The sequence below is a fragment of the Ylistrum balloti genome, unplaced genomic scaffold, assembly GCF_031769215.1.
Source record: "Ylistrum balloti isolate Yb309-2 unplaced genomic scaffold, AGI_CSIRO_Ybal_v1 Utg371018, whole genome shotgun sequence".
Taxonomy (NCBI): Eukaryota; Metazoa; Mollusca; class Bivalvia; order Pectinida; family Pectinidae; genus Ylistrum; species Ylistrum balloti.
The window spans coordinates 1-19,713 of record NW_026782566.1 but is presented as its reverse complement, the minus strand read 5'-3'; the positions used below and the strand labels follow the sequence as shown (position 1 = coordinate 19,713).

The following is a 19,713-nucleotide window of genomic DNA, read 5'->3' as shown; positions in this document are numbered from 1 at the left end:
TGAAGGTGGACTCAGCACTTCAGATTGGTCCTGTTTTGACATTGTTATGTTCTGTTTAATTTCTCCCAGTTTTCTTTTGCAACATTATGCTAATATTAGTTTTTTTACATTAACGTTTTATTGGAATTGTTCATAAGTGGTTCATGACTAAAAAAGTTGAAATTTTTGCAGCATTTCCTTGGATTTAATCACCATGAATATATATAAGTTATGAAATTGGATTGAAAAACAAGTAACAATGCAACGTCAAGTAATTTGAGGAATATGGAAATCAGTTTCTTGTTTTAAAAAAAATTGATTCATGTGATATCGAACAATTAGCTATGGCTTTGCTGACCTTTGTAGAACTTTGCTGACCTTTCGAGGATTTTGTTTATTTATTTCTAGGTATGCAAGTGGCGACTTAAAGAAGCAGAATCAACAAAAGTAAACATTTTTATTACAGATTTATACAAAAACTAACTTAAAGCATACCGATACCACCTGGAAAAGCACATATCAGTTTTGTTGAAATCGCCCTTCGCCCGTGGTTGATTGTCCATCCATAAACAGACTTTGTTATCGTTATTTCTTGAAAACTGGTGAACAAGTATTCTCAAACTTTATATATAGGTTCCCCTCTGTCCCTATTTGTGCCCATTGTGTTCAATCAGTTTTCAGATAGCTGATAAGCAGCCATCTTGGATTTTGGCAGTTGTATGTTCCCCAGTGGTCCCTAGTTGAGCCCAGTAATTCAAAGACTAATCAGTGAGGCAAGATGGCCAACTCAAAATTTGAGTCTTTCAACACAATACATGATTCCTGATGATTTTTTGAAAAATCTGGAAGTCCAACACAAAATAATTCTCCTAATTATGGTAATTTATAGTGTCACTATCCAACACTTCATTGTTAAATTCTGAAGTTTGAAACAGGAAAACAAATTTGTGTTATCATATCTCTGACAGTTCTGTATCTATATATTCTTGCACCTAATACTGAAGTGATGAGAGATACCCAAGGTATACACTAGTAACACATTGCTTTCTGTGTATTTTTATATAAATATAAACTTAATAAATAAATGTAAAATATATTCATAACTTTATCCAGTAAACAGTCAATCACCATTACAGATGTTTGATAACCTTATCCAGTAAACAGTCTATCACCATTACAGATGTTTGATAACCTTATCCAGTAAACAGTCTATCACCATTACAGATGTTTGATAACCTTATCCAGTAAACTGTCGATCACCATTATAGATGTTTGATAACCTTATCCAGTAAACAGTCGATCACCATTACAGATGTTTGATAACCTTATCCAGTAAACAGTCGATCACCATTACAGATGTTTGATAACCTTATCCAGTAAACAGTCTACCACAGATACAGATGTTTGATAACCTTATCCAGTAAACAGTCGATCACCATTACAGATGTTTGATAACCTTATCCAGTAAACTGTCTATCACCATTACAGATGTTTGATAACCTTATCCAGTAAACAGTCTATCACCATTACAGATGTTTGATAACCTTATCCAGTAAACAGTCGATCACCATTACAGATGTTTGATAACCTTATCCAGTAAACAGTCTATCACAGATACAGATGTTTGATAACCTTATCCAGTAAACAGTCGATCACCATTACAGATGTTTGATAACCTTATCCAGTAAACAGTCTATCACAGATACAGATGTTTGATAACCTTATCCAGTAAACAGTCTATCACAGATACAGATGTTTGATAACCTTATCCAGTAAACAGTCGATCACCATTATAGATGTTTGATAACCTTATCCAGTAAACAGTCGATCACCATTACAGATGTTTGATAACCTTATCCAGTAAACAGTCTATCACAGATACAGATGTTTGATAACCTTATCCAGTAAACTGTCTATCACCATTACAGATGTTTGATAACCTTATCCAGTAAACAGTCGATCACCATTATAGATGTTTGATAACCTTATCCAGTAAACAGTCGATCACCATTACAGATGTTTGATAACCTTATCCAGTAAACAGTCTACCACAGATACAGATGTTTGATAACCTTATCCAGTAAACAGTCGATCACCATTACAGATGTTTGATAACCTTATCCAGTAAACAGTCGATCACCATTACAGATGTTTGATAACCTTATCCAGTAAACAGTTGATCACCATTACAGATGTTTGATAACCTTATCCAGTAAACAGTCTATCACCATTACAGATGTTTGATAACCTTATCCAGTAAACAGTCTATCACAGATACAGATGTTTGATAACCTTATCCAGTAAACAGTCTATCACAGATACAGATGTTTGATAACCTTATCCAGTAAACTGTTGATCACCATTACAGATGTTTGATAACCTTATCCAGTAAACTGTCGATCACAGATACAGATGTTTGATAACCTTATCCAGTAAACATTCGATCACCATTACAGATGTTTGATAACCTTATCCAGTAAACTGTCTATCACCATTACAGATGTTTGATAACCTTATCCAGTAAACAGTCTATCACAGATACAGATGTTTGATAACCTTATCCAGTAAACTGTCTATCACAGATACAGATGTTTGATAACCTTATCCAGTAAACAGTCGATCACCATTACAGATGTTTGATAACCTTATCCAGTAAACAGTCGATCACCATTACAGATGTTTGATAACCTTATCCAGTAAACAGTCGATCACCATTATAGATGTTTGATAACCTTATCCAGTAAACTGTCTATCACCATTACAGATGTTTGATAACCTTATCCAGTAAACAGTCTACCACAGATACAGATGTTTGATAACCTTATCCAGTAAACAGTCGATCACCATTACAGATGTTTGATAACCTTATCCAGTAAACAGTCGATCACCATTACAGATGTTTGATAACCTTATCCAGTAAACAGTCTATCACCATTACAGATGTTTGATAACCTTATCCAGTAAACAGTCGATCACCATTACAGATGTTTGATAACCTTATCCAGTAAACTGTCTATCACCATTACAGATGTTTGATAACCTTATCCAGTAAACAGTGGATCACCATTACAGATGTATGATAACCTTATCCAGTAAACAGTCGATCACCATTACAGATGTTTGATAACCTTATCCAGTAAACAGTCTATCACCATTACAGATGTTTGATAACCTTATCCAGTAAACAGTCGATCACCATTACAGATGTTTGATAACCTTATCCAGTAAACAGTCGATCACCATTACAGATGTTTGATAACCTTATCCAGTAAACTGTCTATCACCATTACAGATGTTTGATAACCTTATCCAGTAAACAGTCGATCACCATTACAGATGTTTGATAACCTTATCCAGTAAACTGTCGATCACCATTACAGATGTTTGATAACCTTATCCAGTAAACAGTCTACCACAGATACAGATGTTTGATAACCTTATCCAGTAAACAGTCTATCACAGATACAGATGTTTGATAACCTTATCCAGTAAACAGTCGATCACCATTACAGATGTTTGATAACCTTATCCAGTAAACAGTCTATCACCATTACAGATGTTTGATAACCTTATCCAGTAAACAGTCTATCACCATTACAGATGTTTGATAACCTTATCCAGTAATCACCATTACAGATGTTTGATAACCTTATCCAGTAAACAGTCTACCACAGATACAGATGTTTGATAACCTTATCCAGTAAACAGTCTATCACCATTACAGATGTTTGATAACCTTATCCAGTAAACAGTCTACCACAGATACAGATGTTTGATAACCTTATCCAGTAAACATTACTATCCAGTAAACAGTCGATGCTGTTACAGATGTTTGATAACCTTATCCAGTAAACTGTCGATCACCATTACAGATGTTTGATAACCTTATCCAGTAAACAGTCGATCACCATTACAGATGTTTGATAACCTTATCCAGTAAACAGTCGATCACCATTACAGATGTTTGATAACCTTATCCAGTAAACAGTCTATCACAGATACAGATGAGTTTTATCTGAATTGAAGGTTAAACAGCACGATATATTGAATCCTTTACAAACTCCTACTGACATGTCCAAAAACTGCTAATGCTGTTGAAAAAAGCTAATTGCTTCCATATCACATGAACGGTACACTAAAAATCCATATTCTTATTGTACATTTTTATTTCTTTCCAAGATTTGAAAAGTTCTCTTTGAACTTCTATGTTTTGTTTTTAATTAACTATCCTAGAATGATATTTACTTTTACTTAGTAAAGTTTGTTTATTGTTATCAAGGCAAAAACACGTTTTTTCTGTATAAATGTTTATGCACTATCGTTGGCTGGTTATGATTTTGTGTAGCTAGCAACAGCTTTGATCCAATAGCAGTGTCAACTACCACAAGCTTGTCTATAGATTAACCTCACAGCCATCGCTTAATTGTCGTACACATACATGTATTACCTCCAGACTAACGCTTTCTTGTGGTATCTTATTGGTCTTAACCTGTCTCATCTTACCTGTTTAGTGGCTTTGTTTTACTGCAACATACTGGCCTTTGTTATCAATTTTAGGTAGCTGCTAGTATATACAACTACATCCCTCCCCGGGTTACCAGATTGTATAGTTACTAGTAACCCTTAGTAACCCTAACCAAGCCTGTTACAGTATATACAACTACAATCCTCCCTGGGTTACCAGATTGTGTAGTTACTAGTAACCCTAAACCTAGTCTGTTATAGTATATATACCTACATCCTTCCCTGGGTTACATGATTGTGTAGTTACTAGTAACCCTAAACTTATCCTGTTACTAGTAACCCTAAACCTAGTTATAGTATATACAACTACAATCCTCCCTGGGTTACCAGATTGTGTAGTTACTAGTAACCCTTAGTAACCCTAAACCTAGCCTGTAATTGTATATACAACATTATCCCTCCCTGGGTTACCAGATTGTGTAGTTACTAGTAACCTAAACCTAGCCTGTTATAGTATATACACCAACATCCCTCCCTGAGTTATTGTGTAGTTACTAGTAACCCTAAACCTAGTCTGTTATAGTATATATACCTACATCCCTCCCTGGGTTACATGATTGTGTAGTTACTAGTAACCCTAAACCTAGTCTGTTATAGTATATATACCTACATCCCTCCCTGGGTTACATGATTGTGTAGTTACTAGTAACCCTAAACTTATCCTGTTATAGTATATACAGCTACATCCCTCCCTGGGTTACATGATTGTGTAGTTACTAGTAACCCTTAGTAACCCTAAACCTAGCCTGTTATAGTATATACAACTACATCCCTCCCTGGGTTACCAGATTGTGTAGTTACTAGTAACCCTTATTCTAGCCTGCTACAGATAAGTCTCTCCTCAGAGACTATCTAAGTAGCTGTCTTTGATGTGACTTTGACTTTATGTGTTGCCCAGACTGTTTTTCCTAACCTGTGGAACTCCTTCAGCCAAACTGTAGTGTTTACCTGAAATTTCCAAGCTCTCATCATCTTACTTGAGGTAAACTTCTGATTTCTTTACGTAACACAGGGACAAGGACATTGGAGTGAGGTACTGTATTATACAACATTTTACTGTAGGGGGAATCTGCACGAGTTGTTCAATCTAAAACAAACATGTTTCTCACTAATTGTTTCCTTACTTTTATCTTCCACATTATCTTCTTTATCTACTCACAAAACAGTCCTTGAAGGTTAGGAGTGCTGATTGAAATAAGTTGTCATATCCACTTACAAATTTCAATATATATTCCATTTTTCCCAGAAAGACCAACTCTGTAAAAGCTATCAATATACGTTGTATCTATTAAACAGAAATTTAATCAGGAAAAGCGAAAAATGAAAAGTAAAGGAGTTAAGTGACATCTGTTGGATATCATTGTCACCTTTTGTGCGCCCCTTCACCCCCCACCCCCATCTATCCTGATCACCATCTCCCAACAATGTCTTGTTTCTAGTCCATGTGCTTTTGCACCCCCATCCATGTCCTCACCATTGCATCCCCATCCATGTCCTCTCCAGTGCACCCCCATCCATGTCCTAACCTGTCAGCCCCATCCATTTCATCTCCAGTGTACCCCCATCCATGTTCTCTCTTGTGCACCCCAATCCATGTCCTCTCCAGTGCACCCCCATCCATGTCCTCACCTTTGCATCCCCATCCATGTTCTCACCATTGCATCCCTATCCATGTCCTCACCAGTGCACCCCTATCTTTGTCCTAACCTGTCAGCCCCATCCATTTCATCTCCAGTGTACCCCCATCCATATCCCCTCTAGTATACCCCCATCCATGTCCTCTCCAGTGCACCCACATCCATGTCCTCACCATTGCACCCCCATCCATGTCCTCTCCTGTGCCCCCCCCCTTCCAAGAAAGCCAAGAAAGGGGCAAATTTGTTACCATAGGTATGCCAAAAATCTGTCTTTTTTGCCTTAGATGTAATCTCCATGAAATATACCCCAGTATAGTTCACAGCCATGTGTTTGTACTGCTGTTCACTAGGGAAGGAATTTCACCAGTTATGAATGGAACATAGTGAGGAACAGAGTTGAAAATCAATTTTTTTATAGAAGAATTCTTTGTTAAAAGATCAGTCATTAGCACTCTGGAGTTCTTTTTAAGTTTATTTACCACAAATTCCAGTTCTTAGAATGGTAGTTAGAAGCTTTGGTAAATGTTTGTTGGACAACTTGACCAATTAGCTATGAAACACTTTATATAAGTTCTTGTGAAGTTCAGAAATTCAATACAGACAAGTAATAACTGTATCTTTATGATTGTATAACTGAAGTTTGATTACATGTAACTTGTATGTAGGATTTCATATGTTTTCAAGCTGTATTAGAAGATGTGTTCTTATTTAAGGATTTGGTTAACTTTGTTGACAAATATCAGAAAATTTGAAAAAAAAATGTAATCAGTTGCAGATGTAATAAGCTTCATTTCCTCTGTTGAAGATCTAGGAAACCTTGATTTACTCAGTTGGAAGTTTTAGTAAAATTGAAAGTTTTAATTTGGGTGATCTGGTAAATAAAATTATATTCATTCCTTTTGGGTGGTCTTGTGAGTCCTCTAACTTTTCTTTCAATTAATTTTTCTAAGTGCTAACATTATGATAAAGTTGTCCTACTAACATAATCCATGCAGAAGCACTGTATAGAGTTGATAGAAATCATTTGTACCAAATTTTGTGAGCATGAAGATAGGATCAGTCGAAATTGATATAACAAAATTTTAAATAATTTCAATATTTTTAAGGCATGATTTGGGCAGGACATTTTAGACAATTTAATGTATGATGATATGAAGGTTTCATGATCCTCTGATCTCTCTGTAAGCTGACAAGGTTTGATACAATTTTATATCACCATATTAATTATCTTACTCCATCCTCTTTGTTTTCAGCTTTGATTTAAATTTAGACTTTACATATTAAAATCATATGATCATTTAGCGTGGATTTACTTAGTAGACAAACACTGCTTCCTTTTGGTTCACTTTGGCTTGATATCCTTTGTTTTACATCATGTTTATTTGTGATATTGCATGTAAATTTGTCTTGGTGTGCTATAGAAATGTCATCATCATTTTAAAAAAAAGTGTTCTTCAGTAAGATAACATAAAGTTGAAATCAAAACCTTCTGGAAAAGAGCATTTGTATAATCTAGTGAAGGAAGAAAGACTCAATCAAATTTTCAACTCTCTCTGAACACAATGACCTTTAGTTGATTGTAGACTGATTCTGAATTTCACCACTGTAGCAGACTGTTCTAGACATAAATATAACTACATTTTGTCAGATGGAATTAGCGACCTCATTGGAATGACTGATAACAGAAATGATTAGAATCTGAGTGACAAATATAGTGGTTATGAAACAGATGACTACAGACCATCATAATTGTAAAACAGTTGACCACTGACCACATCACATTGCTGATCATTGTAAAAATCTGGACCAGTATGTAAAACATTACAACCACTAACATTTATATAACATAGACCAGTGAACTTCTTATAATATTGACCAGTGTGGTGATCATGGTGACCACTGACCTCTATATGACATTGACCAGTGTGGTGATCATAGTGACCACTGACCTCTACATGACATTGACCAGTGTGGTGATCATGGTGACCACTGACCTCTATATGACATTGACCAGTGTGGTGATCATAGTGACCACTGACCTCTATATGACATTGACCAGTGTGGTGATCATGGTGACCACTGACCTCTATATGACATTGACCTCTATATGACATTGACCAGTGTGATGATCATGGTGACCAGTGACCACTATATGACATTAACCAGTGTGGTGATCATGGTGACCACTGACCTCTATATGACATTGACCAGTGTGGTGATCATAGTGATCACTGACCTCTATATGACATTGACCAGTGTGGTGATCATGGTGACCACTGACCTCTATATGACATTGACCTCTATATGACATTGACCAGTGTGATGATCATGGTGACCAGTGACCTCTATATGACATTGACCAGTGTGGTGATCATAGTGACCACCAACCTCTGACATTGACCAGTGTGGTGATCATAGTGACCACTGACCTCTGACATTGATCAGTGTGGTGATCATGGTGACCACTGACCTCTATATGACATTGACCTCTATATGACATTGACCAGTGTGATGATCATGGTGACCACTGACCACTATATGACATTAACCAGTGTGGTGATTATGGTGACCACTGACCTCTATATGACATTGACCAATGTGGTGATCATAGTGACCACCGACCTCTGACATTGACCAGTGTGGTGATCATAGTGACCACTGACCTCTGACATTGACCAGTGTGGTGATCATGGTGACCACTGACCTCTATATGACATTGACCAATGTGGTCATCATAGTGACCACATAGTGACCACTGACCTCTGACATTGACCAGTGTGGTGATCATGGTGACCTCTGACATTGACCAGTGTGGTGATCATGGTGACCACTGACCTCTAATGACATTGACCAGTGTGGTGATCATGGTGACCACTGACCTCTATATGACATTGACCAGTGTGGTGATCATAGTGACCACTGACCTCTATATGACATTGACCAGTGTGGTGATCATGGTGACCACTGACCTCTATATGACATTGACCTCTATATGACATTGACCAGTGTGATGATCATGGTGACCAGTGACCACTATATGACATTAACCAGTGTGGTGATCATGGTGACCACTGACCTCTATATGACATTGACCAGTGTGGTGATCATAGTGACCACTGACCTCTATATGACATTGACCAGTGTGGTGATCATGGTGACCACTGACCTCTATATGACATTGACCTCTATATGACATTGACCAGTGTGATGATCATGGTGACCAGTGACCTCTATATGACATTGACCAGTGTGGTGATCATAGTGACCACCAACCTCTGACATTGACCAGTGTGGTGATCATAGTGACCACTGACCTCTGACATTGATCAGTGTGGTGATCATGGTGACCACTGACCTCTATATGACATTGACCTCTATATGACATTGACCAGTGTGATGATCATGGTGACCACTGACCACTATATGACATTAACCAGTGTGGTGATTATGGTGACCACTGACCTCTATATGACATTGACCAATGTGGTGATCATAGTGACCACCGACCTCTGACATTGACCAGTGTGGTGATCATAGTGACCACTGACCTCTGACATTGACCAGTGTGGTGATCATGGTGACCACTGACCTCTATATGACATTGACCAATGTGGTCATCATAGTGACCACCGACCTCTGACATTGACCAGTGTGGTGATCATAGTGACCACTGACCTCTGACATTGACCAGTGTGGTGATCATGGTGACCACTGACCTCTATATGACATTGACCAGTGTGGTGATCATGGTGACCACTGACCTCTAATGACATTGACTAGTGTGGTGATCATGGTGACCACTGACCTCTAATGACATTGACCAGTGTGGTGATCATGGTGACCACTGGACTCTTATGGCATTGACCAGTGTGGTGATCAGAGTGACCGCCGACCTCTGACATTGACCAGTGTGGTGATCTTGATGACCACTGACCTCTAAATGACATTGACCATTGTGGTGTCCTTGATGATCTGTGGCCATTTTATGACGTTGACCTGTGTGGTGATCATAGTGACCACCGACCTCTGACATTGATCAGTGTGGTGATCATAGTGACCACCGACCTCTGACATTGACCAATGTGGTGATCATAGTGACAACCGACCTCTGACATTGACCAGTGTGGTGATCTTGATGATCTGTGGCCATTTTATGACATTGACTGTTGTGTTGATACCTTATGAATGATGTAGGAATCTCTCGGACCAGTTTACTTATTTCGGATATGACCTGACCATGTGAATGACTATGTTGACTTACGTACTTACATGTTATCTAGGTCTGTGAGATTCCAGGAGAATCCAGAGAAGAATGCTGCAACTGCTGCTTGGGTTAACAAGGTAGACAATGGCAGCACTATCACTATTGAAGATGAGGAAGACATGGAGACTAGTGATTCAAAGCTGAACATGAAGAAATCTGCCTCTGTAGACTCATTTGGAATAGACTCCGACTCTCTTCCAGACCTGGATACAGAAGCTGCTCCCAAGGAGGACAGCAAAAAATCAGATGTGTCATCAGAGAAAAAAGAAGGTACTCAAGTAGTATAATGTTGGTCATTCATTCTTGTATAAAGTGTAAATATTCAGAGTGTTTAAGAGTTAAATGTACATTTGTGTTTATGTCTTTTTGCTAAATATGTTGATTTTGTTGTACAGAGCCCAAAGCACCACAGGAGTTCCCAGACCCCCGAAGAACTTGTCTAACAGGTATGTACAGCTGTTGATACTTCACAAAGATCCCCCAGAACTTCTCTGACAGGTATGTAACACTGTTGATACTTCACAAAGATCCCCCAGAACTTGTCTGACAGGTATGTAACACTGTTGTTACTTCACAAGATCCCCCAGAACTTGTCTGACAGGTATGTAACACTGTTGATACTTCACAAAGATCCCCCAGAACTTGTCTGACAGGTATGTAACACTGTTGTTACTTCACAAATTGTAATTATATCCAACCTGCAAATGTAAAAATATTTAATCACTCAATAAAAGAAATGCAAAATTTATTTAAGAGACTAAAGATTTAGGCCCCCGATTGATGCAATATCTCTGTGTTGATTGTGACGATATTATATACGACATTTATTAACTAAATACTATTATTCAAAGTGATTCTGTCTGATTTCAGCTCGCAGAAGTACATCAAAAACATCACGGTTTAAAAATTTGCCTGACCCAAAAAAGAAACTGCCACCAGAGGAGAACAAAGTTGAGGAGGTGGAGGAAGGTGTGTAGAAGTTTATCCTTCAGTTACCCTGTGGATCAAGAAATATAGGAAGAGTTCTAAAGTCAAACACTAAACTGAAAAAAGCTTCCTTAAATCTGAGAGATTTGATGAGAAATAGGTTATTGTTGGTCTGGAAAGTCCAGACTGAATTGAGGATAATGGGTTGTAGTTTGTCTTGAACCTTTAGACTGAATTGAGGATAATGGGTTGTAGTAAGTCTTGAACTTTTAGACTGAATTGAGGATAATGGGTTTGTAGTTGGTCTTGAGCCTTTAGACTGAATTGAGGATAATGGGTTTGTAGTTGGTCTTGAGCCTTTAGACTGAATTGAGGATAATGGGTTTGTAGTTGGTCTTGAGCCATTAGACTGAATTGAGGAGAGTGTTACTATCATTTTTTTCTTCAGACATTAACTTTTAAATTATGTTGAGGATGATGGGAATTTTTTTGACGAACAGTAACTTCAGTTTTAAATTAACTTCTTTTCTTTGTATATAAAAGGATATTTCTATGTTTTGCTCTCTAGATGAAAATACTTAATAATAGTCTGATCATTTAAAAGGGAAATGTTTTATAAATTTAATGTGTTCTTCTTAATTTTGTACAGATGAGGAGAAAAAAGATGAGAAGCCTGGTACAAGGTTTTACTTTCATGATGGACAAGAATGCTACATCATGGATGCTAAGTCCATGGGGAATATTGGACGTTATCTTAATGTAAGTTTTTTATTCCAAAGAACATTGGATATAAAATTATTAAAATCTTTAGGAAAAAATTTCTTAAGTTAACTTATATTCATTTGTAAAGCTATACACAAACTTGAATCAGACTTTGCAACAAATAATATCCCAGATCTAGAAAAGATGGAATTTCTTGGTGGGAAATTTTACCTGTAACTACATCATACATCACTGGTACATTTTTATTTCTTTATATAAAAGTATTGTATACTTGTTATTCTTGTTTTTACAGCATAGCTGCACCCCAAACGTGTTCGTACAAAATGTTTTTGTAGACACGCATGACCTCCGTTTTCCATGGGTGACTTTCTTTGCTGGACAGTAAGTGATCTTTTTAATACATTTCACCATAAAAAGCAATGATTTACAAGTAGAAGACATAATATCTATGTATTTGTTACGTGTTTTTCTGAGAACGTGAATTTGTACATAATTAATGTTTTACTGTATCATCACACTCCAGATACATCCGAGCAGGCACTGAACTGACATGGGACTATAATTATGAGGTTGGCAGTGTTCCGGGGAAAGTCCTCTACTGCTATTGTGGATCTGCAGATTGTCGGGGAAGGCTCCTGTAGGTGGTACTGATCACTCACAGAGATCTGACTATAAACTGATACAGAAGGTTTGGAGGATTAAATTGGAGGCAGATCTTCACTGATGGCCATATCCAGCCAATTTCCTAGTCACATTGTCAATGAGGTGTGTAAAGGACATTGGACAATGGCCAAGGTCATGGACCAATTTCCTAGTCACATTGTCACTGATGTGTGTAGAGGGCAGTGGACAATCGTCACAGACATGGACCAATTTCCCAGTCACTTTGTCACTGATGTGTGTTGCACACAGTAGACAACAGCCAGTCATGGACCAATTTCCTAGTCACATTGTCACTGATGTGTGTAGAGAGCAGTGGACAATCGTCACAGACATGGACCAATTTCCCAGTCACATTGTCACTGATGTGTGTAGAGGGCAGTGGACAATCGTCACAGACATGGACCAATTTCCCAGTCACATTGTCACTGATGTGTGTAGAGGGCAGTGGACAATCGTCACAGACATGGACCAATTTCCCAGTCACATTGTCACTGATGTGTGTAGAGGGTAGTGGTCAATCGTCACAGACATGGACCAATTTCCCAGTCACCTTGTCACTGATGTGTGTTGCACACAGTAGACAATGGCCAGTCATGGACCAATTTCCCAGTCACATTGTCACTGATGTGTGTAGAGGGCAGTGGACAATCGTCACAGACATGGACCAATTTCCCAGTCACCTTGTCACTGATGTGTGTAGAGGGCAATGGACAATCGTCACAGACATGGACCAATTTCCCAGTCACATTGTCACTGATGTGTGTAGAGGGCAGTAGACAATGGCCAGTCATGGACCAATTTCCCAGTCACCTTGTCACTGATGTGTGTAGAGGGTAGTGGTCAATCGTCACAGACATGGACCAATTTCCCAGTAACTTTGTCACTGATGTGTGTTGCACACAGTAGACAATGGCCAGTCATGGACCAATTTCCTAGTCACATTGTCACTGATGTGTGTAAAGGACACTGGACAATGTTCATAAACATGGACCAATATCCCAGTCACATTGTCACTGATGTGTGGAGGGCAGTGGACAATCGTTATAGACATGGACAAGATCACATTCTCCCTTCTCAGTCAAGGAGATCAGACAATAAAGGAAGTCCATTGATTGTGTCTGAATGTTGTGTAAATGTGTAAAGTATGAGAACATTTTGTTTTCTCTATTTAATTGTCAAGAAAAGTTTGTGATTAAGAATCAGCTAGTCAATTTGTTTGGGAGTGAATAAGTTTGACAGGCAGCATATACTTGTATGTGTTAAATCCTGTTACTATCTGTTTCCCTGCTGAAGTATACTAACACAGAAAAAACTCAAACTCTGGTATCATAAAAACTGATGAAAATGTTTCTAGTAAAAAACTATTATATATTTCATTTCCTGGAATTCTGGCCTTTTACACAATCACAAATTGCTTAAGTCTTTTTAGCAAACAATTATGTGAATTTTTATTCTTAAATGTTTGAAAAGTGTTAAAGAAATTTCATGAATTGAGATGTAAATATAAATGAAATTGTTTTATAACTTTTTGTGAGAGTATGAGGCATTTGATAACAGCCTTTTGTTATCATTTACTTCATTCATCGCAGATACACTTACCAGAGATATCAGCTGTTTATAAAGGATTTGTCAATGACACTGATGTTATCAATGACACACTGATGTTATCTATGACACACTGATGTTCTCAATAACACACTGATATTCTCAATGACACACTGGTGTTTTCAATGACACATTGATGTTATCAGTGAAACACTAATATTCTAAATGACACACTGATGTTATCAATGACACATTGATGTCATCAATGACACACTAATGTTATCGATGACAAACTGATATTCTCAATGACACATTGATATTCTCAATGACACACTGGTGTTTTCAATGACGCATTGATGTTATCAATGACACACTGATATTCTCAATGACACACTGATGTTATCAGTGACACACTGATGTTTTCAATGACACACTGATGTTATCAGTGAAACACTGATGTTTTCAATGATGCACTGATGTTATCAATGACACACTGATGTTTTCAATGATGCACTGATGTTATCAATGACACACTGATGTTCTCAATGACACACTGATGTTTTCAATGATGCACTGATGTTATCAATGACACACTGATGTTCTCAATGACACACTGATGTTTTCAATGACACACTGATGTTATCAATGACACACTGATGTTATTGATGACATGTTGAGGTTATGAATATTAGTAGCTATTTATTAAGTGAGAGCAGCTGAAGGAAACATTTCATCACAGGGACAATGTTTCTGTATTTATCATTGTGTTATTGCTGTATTAAAGTGTTAAGCGACTGCTGATGAGATGACCACACCATACACTGCCTTTTGATTATTAGATCTTGTGATGAGTGCACTGTGATGAGACATGAGCACACTGTGAGGAAGCTTATCTGTTGTAATTTAATAACTCGTTCTACAAGAATCTAAGATGTTCTTTCTTCGGTGATGTTATTGGAATTCTAAAACAGTTATCACTTTGTACTTGTTCTTATTGTAAAGATATTCATTTGATATATCTTTTCTAGTGACAAGTCGACCAGTATTTTATTAATTAACAAGAAATTTCAGAATATTCATTATTCTGTAATTTGCTTTTAAATCCATTTTTTGTAAGATAAATAGGACAGTTCAGGAATAGGAGATGGATATCTACACCATATGTGAAATCTTCACAGAATCATTAAGAAACAATCGTTTCAGCATTTCTTACGGTAAGGTGTCCAGCAGATGTTCTTTGATTCAACACGCTGAAGAGTAAATATAGAGGTTTAGAATGTGTGAAATCACTGAAAATTTCTCAAGGGTCAGGTTAACTGCAGTATGCTGAATGTTGTGTGAAAGAGACATTCTTAGCCTGCAGAATGTATACTGTTAGTATGCTGAATGTTGCGTGAAAGAGACATTACTATTAGCATGCTGAATGTATACTGTTAGTATGCTGAATGTTGCGTGAAAGAGACATTACTATTAGCATGCTGAATGTATACTGTTAGTATGCTGAATGTTGCGTGAAAGAGACATTACTATTAGCATGCTGAAAGTATACTGTTAGTATGCTGAATGTTGCGTGAAAGAGACATTACTATTAGCATGCTGAATGTATACTGTTAGTATGCTGGATGTTGTGTGAAAGAGACATTACTGTTAGCCTGCAGAATGTATACTGTTAATATGCTGGATGTTGTGTGAAAGAGACATTACTGTTAGCCTGCAGAATATATACTGTTAATATGCTGGATGTTGTGTGAAAGAGACATTACTGTTAGCATGCTGAATGTTGTCTGAAAGAGAGACATTGCTATTAGCATGCTGAATGTTGTCTGAAAGAGAGACATTGCTATTAGCATGCTGAATGTTGTCAGAAAGAGAGACATTGCTATTAGCATGCTGAATGTTGTCAGAAAGAGAGACATTACTATAAGCATGCTGAATGTTGTCAGAAAGAGAGACATTGCTATTAGCCTGCAGATTGTATATGTGAATGATGTACACACTGGATTATACATTTTTACCTTAAAGAAGTGAAGACATTTTCCTTCTTTCATTTATTTGTAATTACAGCAGTTATTATATGGCTTTACAGATGATTGTCTGGATTTAAGGCCAAACTTGCAATTGTAAAATACAATAAAAGAACATCAATATTTTTGTACATGTTGATAACATTGACATATTGTTGACCAAGAAATATTACAGGTATTTGTATAGTTTACAATTTGATTTATGTAAATGACTTACAATTCGAATAAAGATTTAAGGCATGTTTGCATGGTGCGTTTTCATATGAAATTGGCCATGAAGTACACCATTTCACAACTTTGGGGATATTTGGACTTATTCCAATATTTATAAAAGTCGCAAACAGTATACCACTACCATAACTGCTACAATAGGGTCATAGTCAAGGTCACAGGGATCTAATTTGTCAAAACCTTTAAAATACTTCCGGTAAGCCAAAACTCCCAAAAACAGGATATTTAGTGGAAAAGTGTTCTTAGATTAATGTCGGACAAATTTAACACAAAATAATAAAGAAAATACATTCACCTACATCCCAGGACATTACTGTTACTGTTTAGAGTTCACTGAAATTGCAAGTTGGCTTTGCATATTTGTTAAATCTGATTGGATGTGCCCACATTGAATCCCAATCTAATAAAAAGATGTTTTCACGAAGGCTTGCAAACATATAAACGTTATGTGATAAACAACCTTACATCCGTTTCCATTCGATATGAAAATTACGAAATTCTTCACAAATTTCTCGTTTTTCCTCACCACAGGCTCCATAAATTTAACATTCTCGGACTCGTTTCAGGAGTTTCACAAAATGCAAATTTATGTAAGAAAATCGTCTGTTTATCCCGAGTATTCAGTCATACAAAGTAATATATTTTTCCACCGATGAATTTGCAACGTTTCTCACATGGTACATACGATGCATGGCAAATGTAAAGTCCACCATATCATAAGATACTCGTGTCATTCCGACTTTTTCTGGTTTTGTACTGTATTTGTTGAAGAGTTCCGAGTGAATAAGAGATGCTCACAGTTTGACAATTTTGTGTAAATTCGGCAAGGTTTGAGCCAACAAATACTAAATAGAGTGGAATTTGAATAACTGATAGTGAAGTTAAAAAGATCAACACCAAAGTTTATTATACCATTTAGTACAGAACAAACAACATTTCAAATTTGTGCTGCATTACTCGGAGAACGTTCTTCATTCATTTAATATTTAATCAGTTTAAATTAACGCTATAACCATAACTTTAAAATCTTACTTCCGGTTCGGCGAGTCCAACATTGGTTGGCAGCAGATGACTTAAATCATCGACTCGATAACTAAACAAGTCTGTGAGTTTTCAAAGGTTTGACGAGTGCGGGCACCCATTTTCATGAATATGTGGGCAAAGAATTTTAGAGATGGGCTTGATGAAACCGGTTTCATATTAAACTATACACGTTATATTAAGAAAGCTGGCTGGGCAATGCGTCTATCCAGGTGTGGCACGTGCACGCGTACATTTCACAGATCACGCACGTGTTACTGACACACCACAGAGACTAAGTACCAGTTGAACTCGGACGAATACACTGGTAAAATTAGTTTATTTTCTTGTTTAAAAAGTTGGTATTCCTGATACAAGTAATCGTAGTGGAGGTTGATTTTACCATGGATCTTTTAGATACGGGTCGGACTGGCTCACGGGTTTCAATAGCTTTGACGCACCTTTGAGAAAGCAATCAGTTTCAACACCCAGGGATCAGGAAACTGGTGGTACATTCTGTTGTTTATTCAAAATTGAAAAAAAGTAAAGAAAAACAATGATTACTTGAGTTTCAGTTTATTGACCTTTTCGCTGCCACTCGTCAACTTTTCCTTGGAAAGACGATTATTTCAGAATGGAGATAAAGGCTCAGAATATATGAATAGAACGGGGTCTAACACAGACACAGGTGGTGTAGTGCTATATGTATACCAAGGGTCCGATACTCCAGAGATTTGATACTAGGAAAGTCATACACTCGCGAAATCGGTAATACGTTTTATACATCCTATAAACCTACTCCATGGAAAAACACTTTTGGGACAGAAAACATTTTTTTTGTTTGTTTTTTGTTTTGCTGTTGTTTTGCGGTACCAAAACATCCTCCTCCTCTGTCGCCTCCTCGTCATCATCTGGAAAGTTATGAAGTGATAGTCATGTTTATATTCAAACTTCTTTAATTATCTCCCTTACATAAATGCCGGCTACATACAAGTGTGGCATGTTATTGGTATGTTAACATAAATCTAAAGAAGACATCTGGGCTTAAAGTGAAGTGTTTTGATTGCAGCCATACAGCATATAATGAAGAACGGTAAACACTTCCGGAGTGTTGAGCTTTCAGACTGAAAACACTTTCAGGATTTCGGATCTTCTTTCAACAAAGTCGTAATCCGAAAATGGTTAGAGTTAAAACAAGACCGTTGAAAGATCGAAACATTTCCGCTGTCGGGTTTATGATGTGGGGGTATGGCGGTGAAGAAACACGCTTTAGTAGTATCAAAAGATAACCCTTATAATTATGTATAGGTGGGTGTAGGATTTTCCAGTAACAAGGAATTTATCATTCTTCTCACCTGGAACAATCAGAAAAAAGGAGTGAAAACTCTCCTTGTCAGCCCTATGCTCCAGCCCTCTATTTTTCTGTATAATTTACCTGTACTTGTGCCTGGAACAATCAGAAGAAAAGGAGTGAAAACTCTCCTTGTCAGCCCTATGCTTCGACTCTCCATTTTCTGTATAACTTACCTGTACTTGTATGAGTACTTCCTGGTACCAGGAACTCGTGGTTATTAGATAAGTAGGCCGATACTATTTTCAGATAACTTTATTATCCAAAATGATGGAGGTCTGAAACATACAAAAAGTAACATTGTAAATAAAATCAACTATCTGTTGGTAAGACATAAGTAATAGACTAACAAGTAAATACATAATCCTCTATCCCTCCCCGAGTCATTTATAAGTATTTTAAATGACTGATTTAATGTTTTTGTCCTTGTGGGAAATATGGATGGAATAAGTCTATTACTGTTCATTGTCACTGAAAATGTGATATGCCTTAACACTGTTATTACATTGTGAGATCAAATTATGTATCAATTAACAGTAAATGTAACATACAAAGAAAATGAAATTAAAATGATAAGGTACTATTTGTACATTAATTAAAAAGTAGAAAAGTAGAACTGTCATTGGGCAGACTACCCTCCAGTTCGGGGATTATTCTGCCCCATTTAATGCTCATAATCACTAAGCCATTTTGGCTCTTGTCGTTGTCGATTAGGACGTCTTGGGGTAAGGTCAACGGATAGTTGCTCTGGTCTGTTTGTCACGATCCTCCTGGGTGTGACTGGTGTTGCAGGTGAGGTAGTTGGAGGATGTGGTGACGGGGGTA

At 37.2% G+C, this 19,713-nt stretch overlaps 1 protein-coding gene across 1 annotated transcript in view; it reads left to right on the top strand.

The window, feature by feature from the left end:
- Positions 1–14,115, top strand: part of LOC132560128 (histone-lysine N-methyltransferase SETDB1-B-like) — a 43,339-nt gene extending 29,224 nt beyond the window's left edge. Inside the window, exons 31-37 of the mRNA XM_060224775.1 lie at positions 5,516–5,536; positions 10,421–10,674; positions 10,800–10,850; positions 11,275–11,373; positions 11,981–12,090; positions 12,347–12,435; positions 12,578–14,115. Coding sequence (XP_060080758.1) covers positions 5,516–5,536; positions 10,421–10,674; positions 10,800–10,850; positions 11,275–11,373; positions 11,981–12,090; positions 12,347–12,435; positions 12,578–12,695 — 742 coding nt within the window. The 3' untranslated portion in view covers positions 12,696–14,115. The remainder of the gene's footprint in view (positions 1–5,515; positions 5,537–10,420; positions 10,675–10,799; positions 10,851–11,274; positions 11,374–11,980; positions 12,091–12,346; positions 12,436–12,577) is intronic.
- Positions 14,116–19,713: the final 5,598 nt, after the last annotated feature.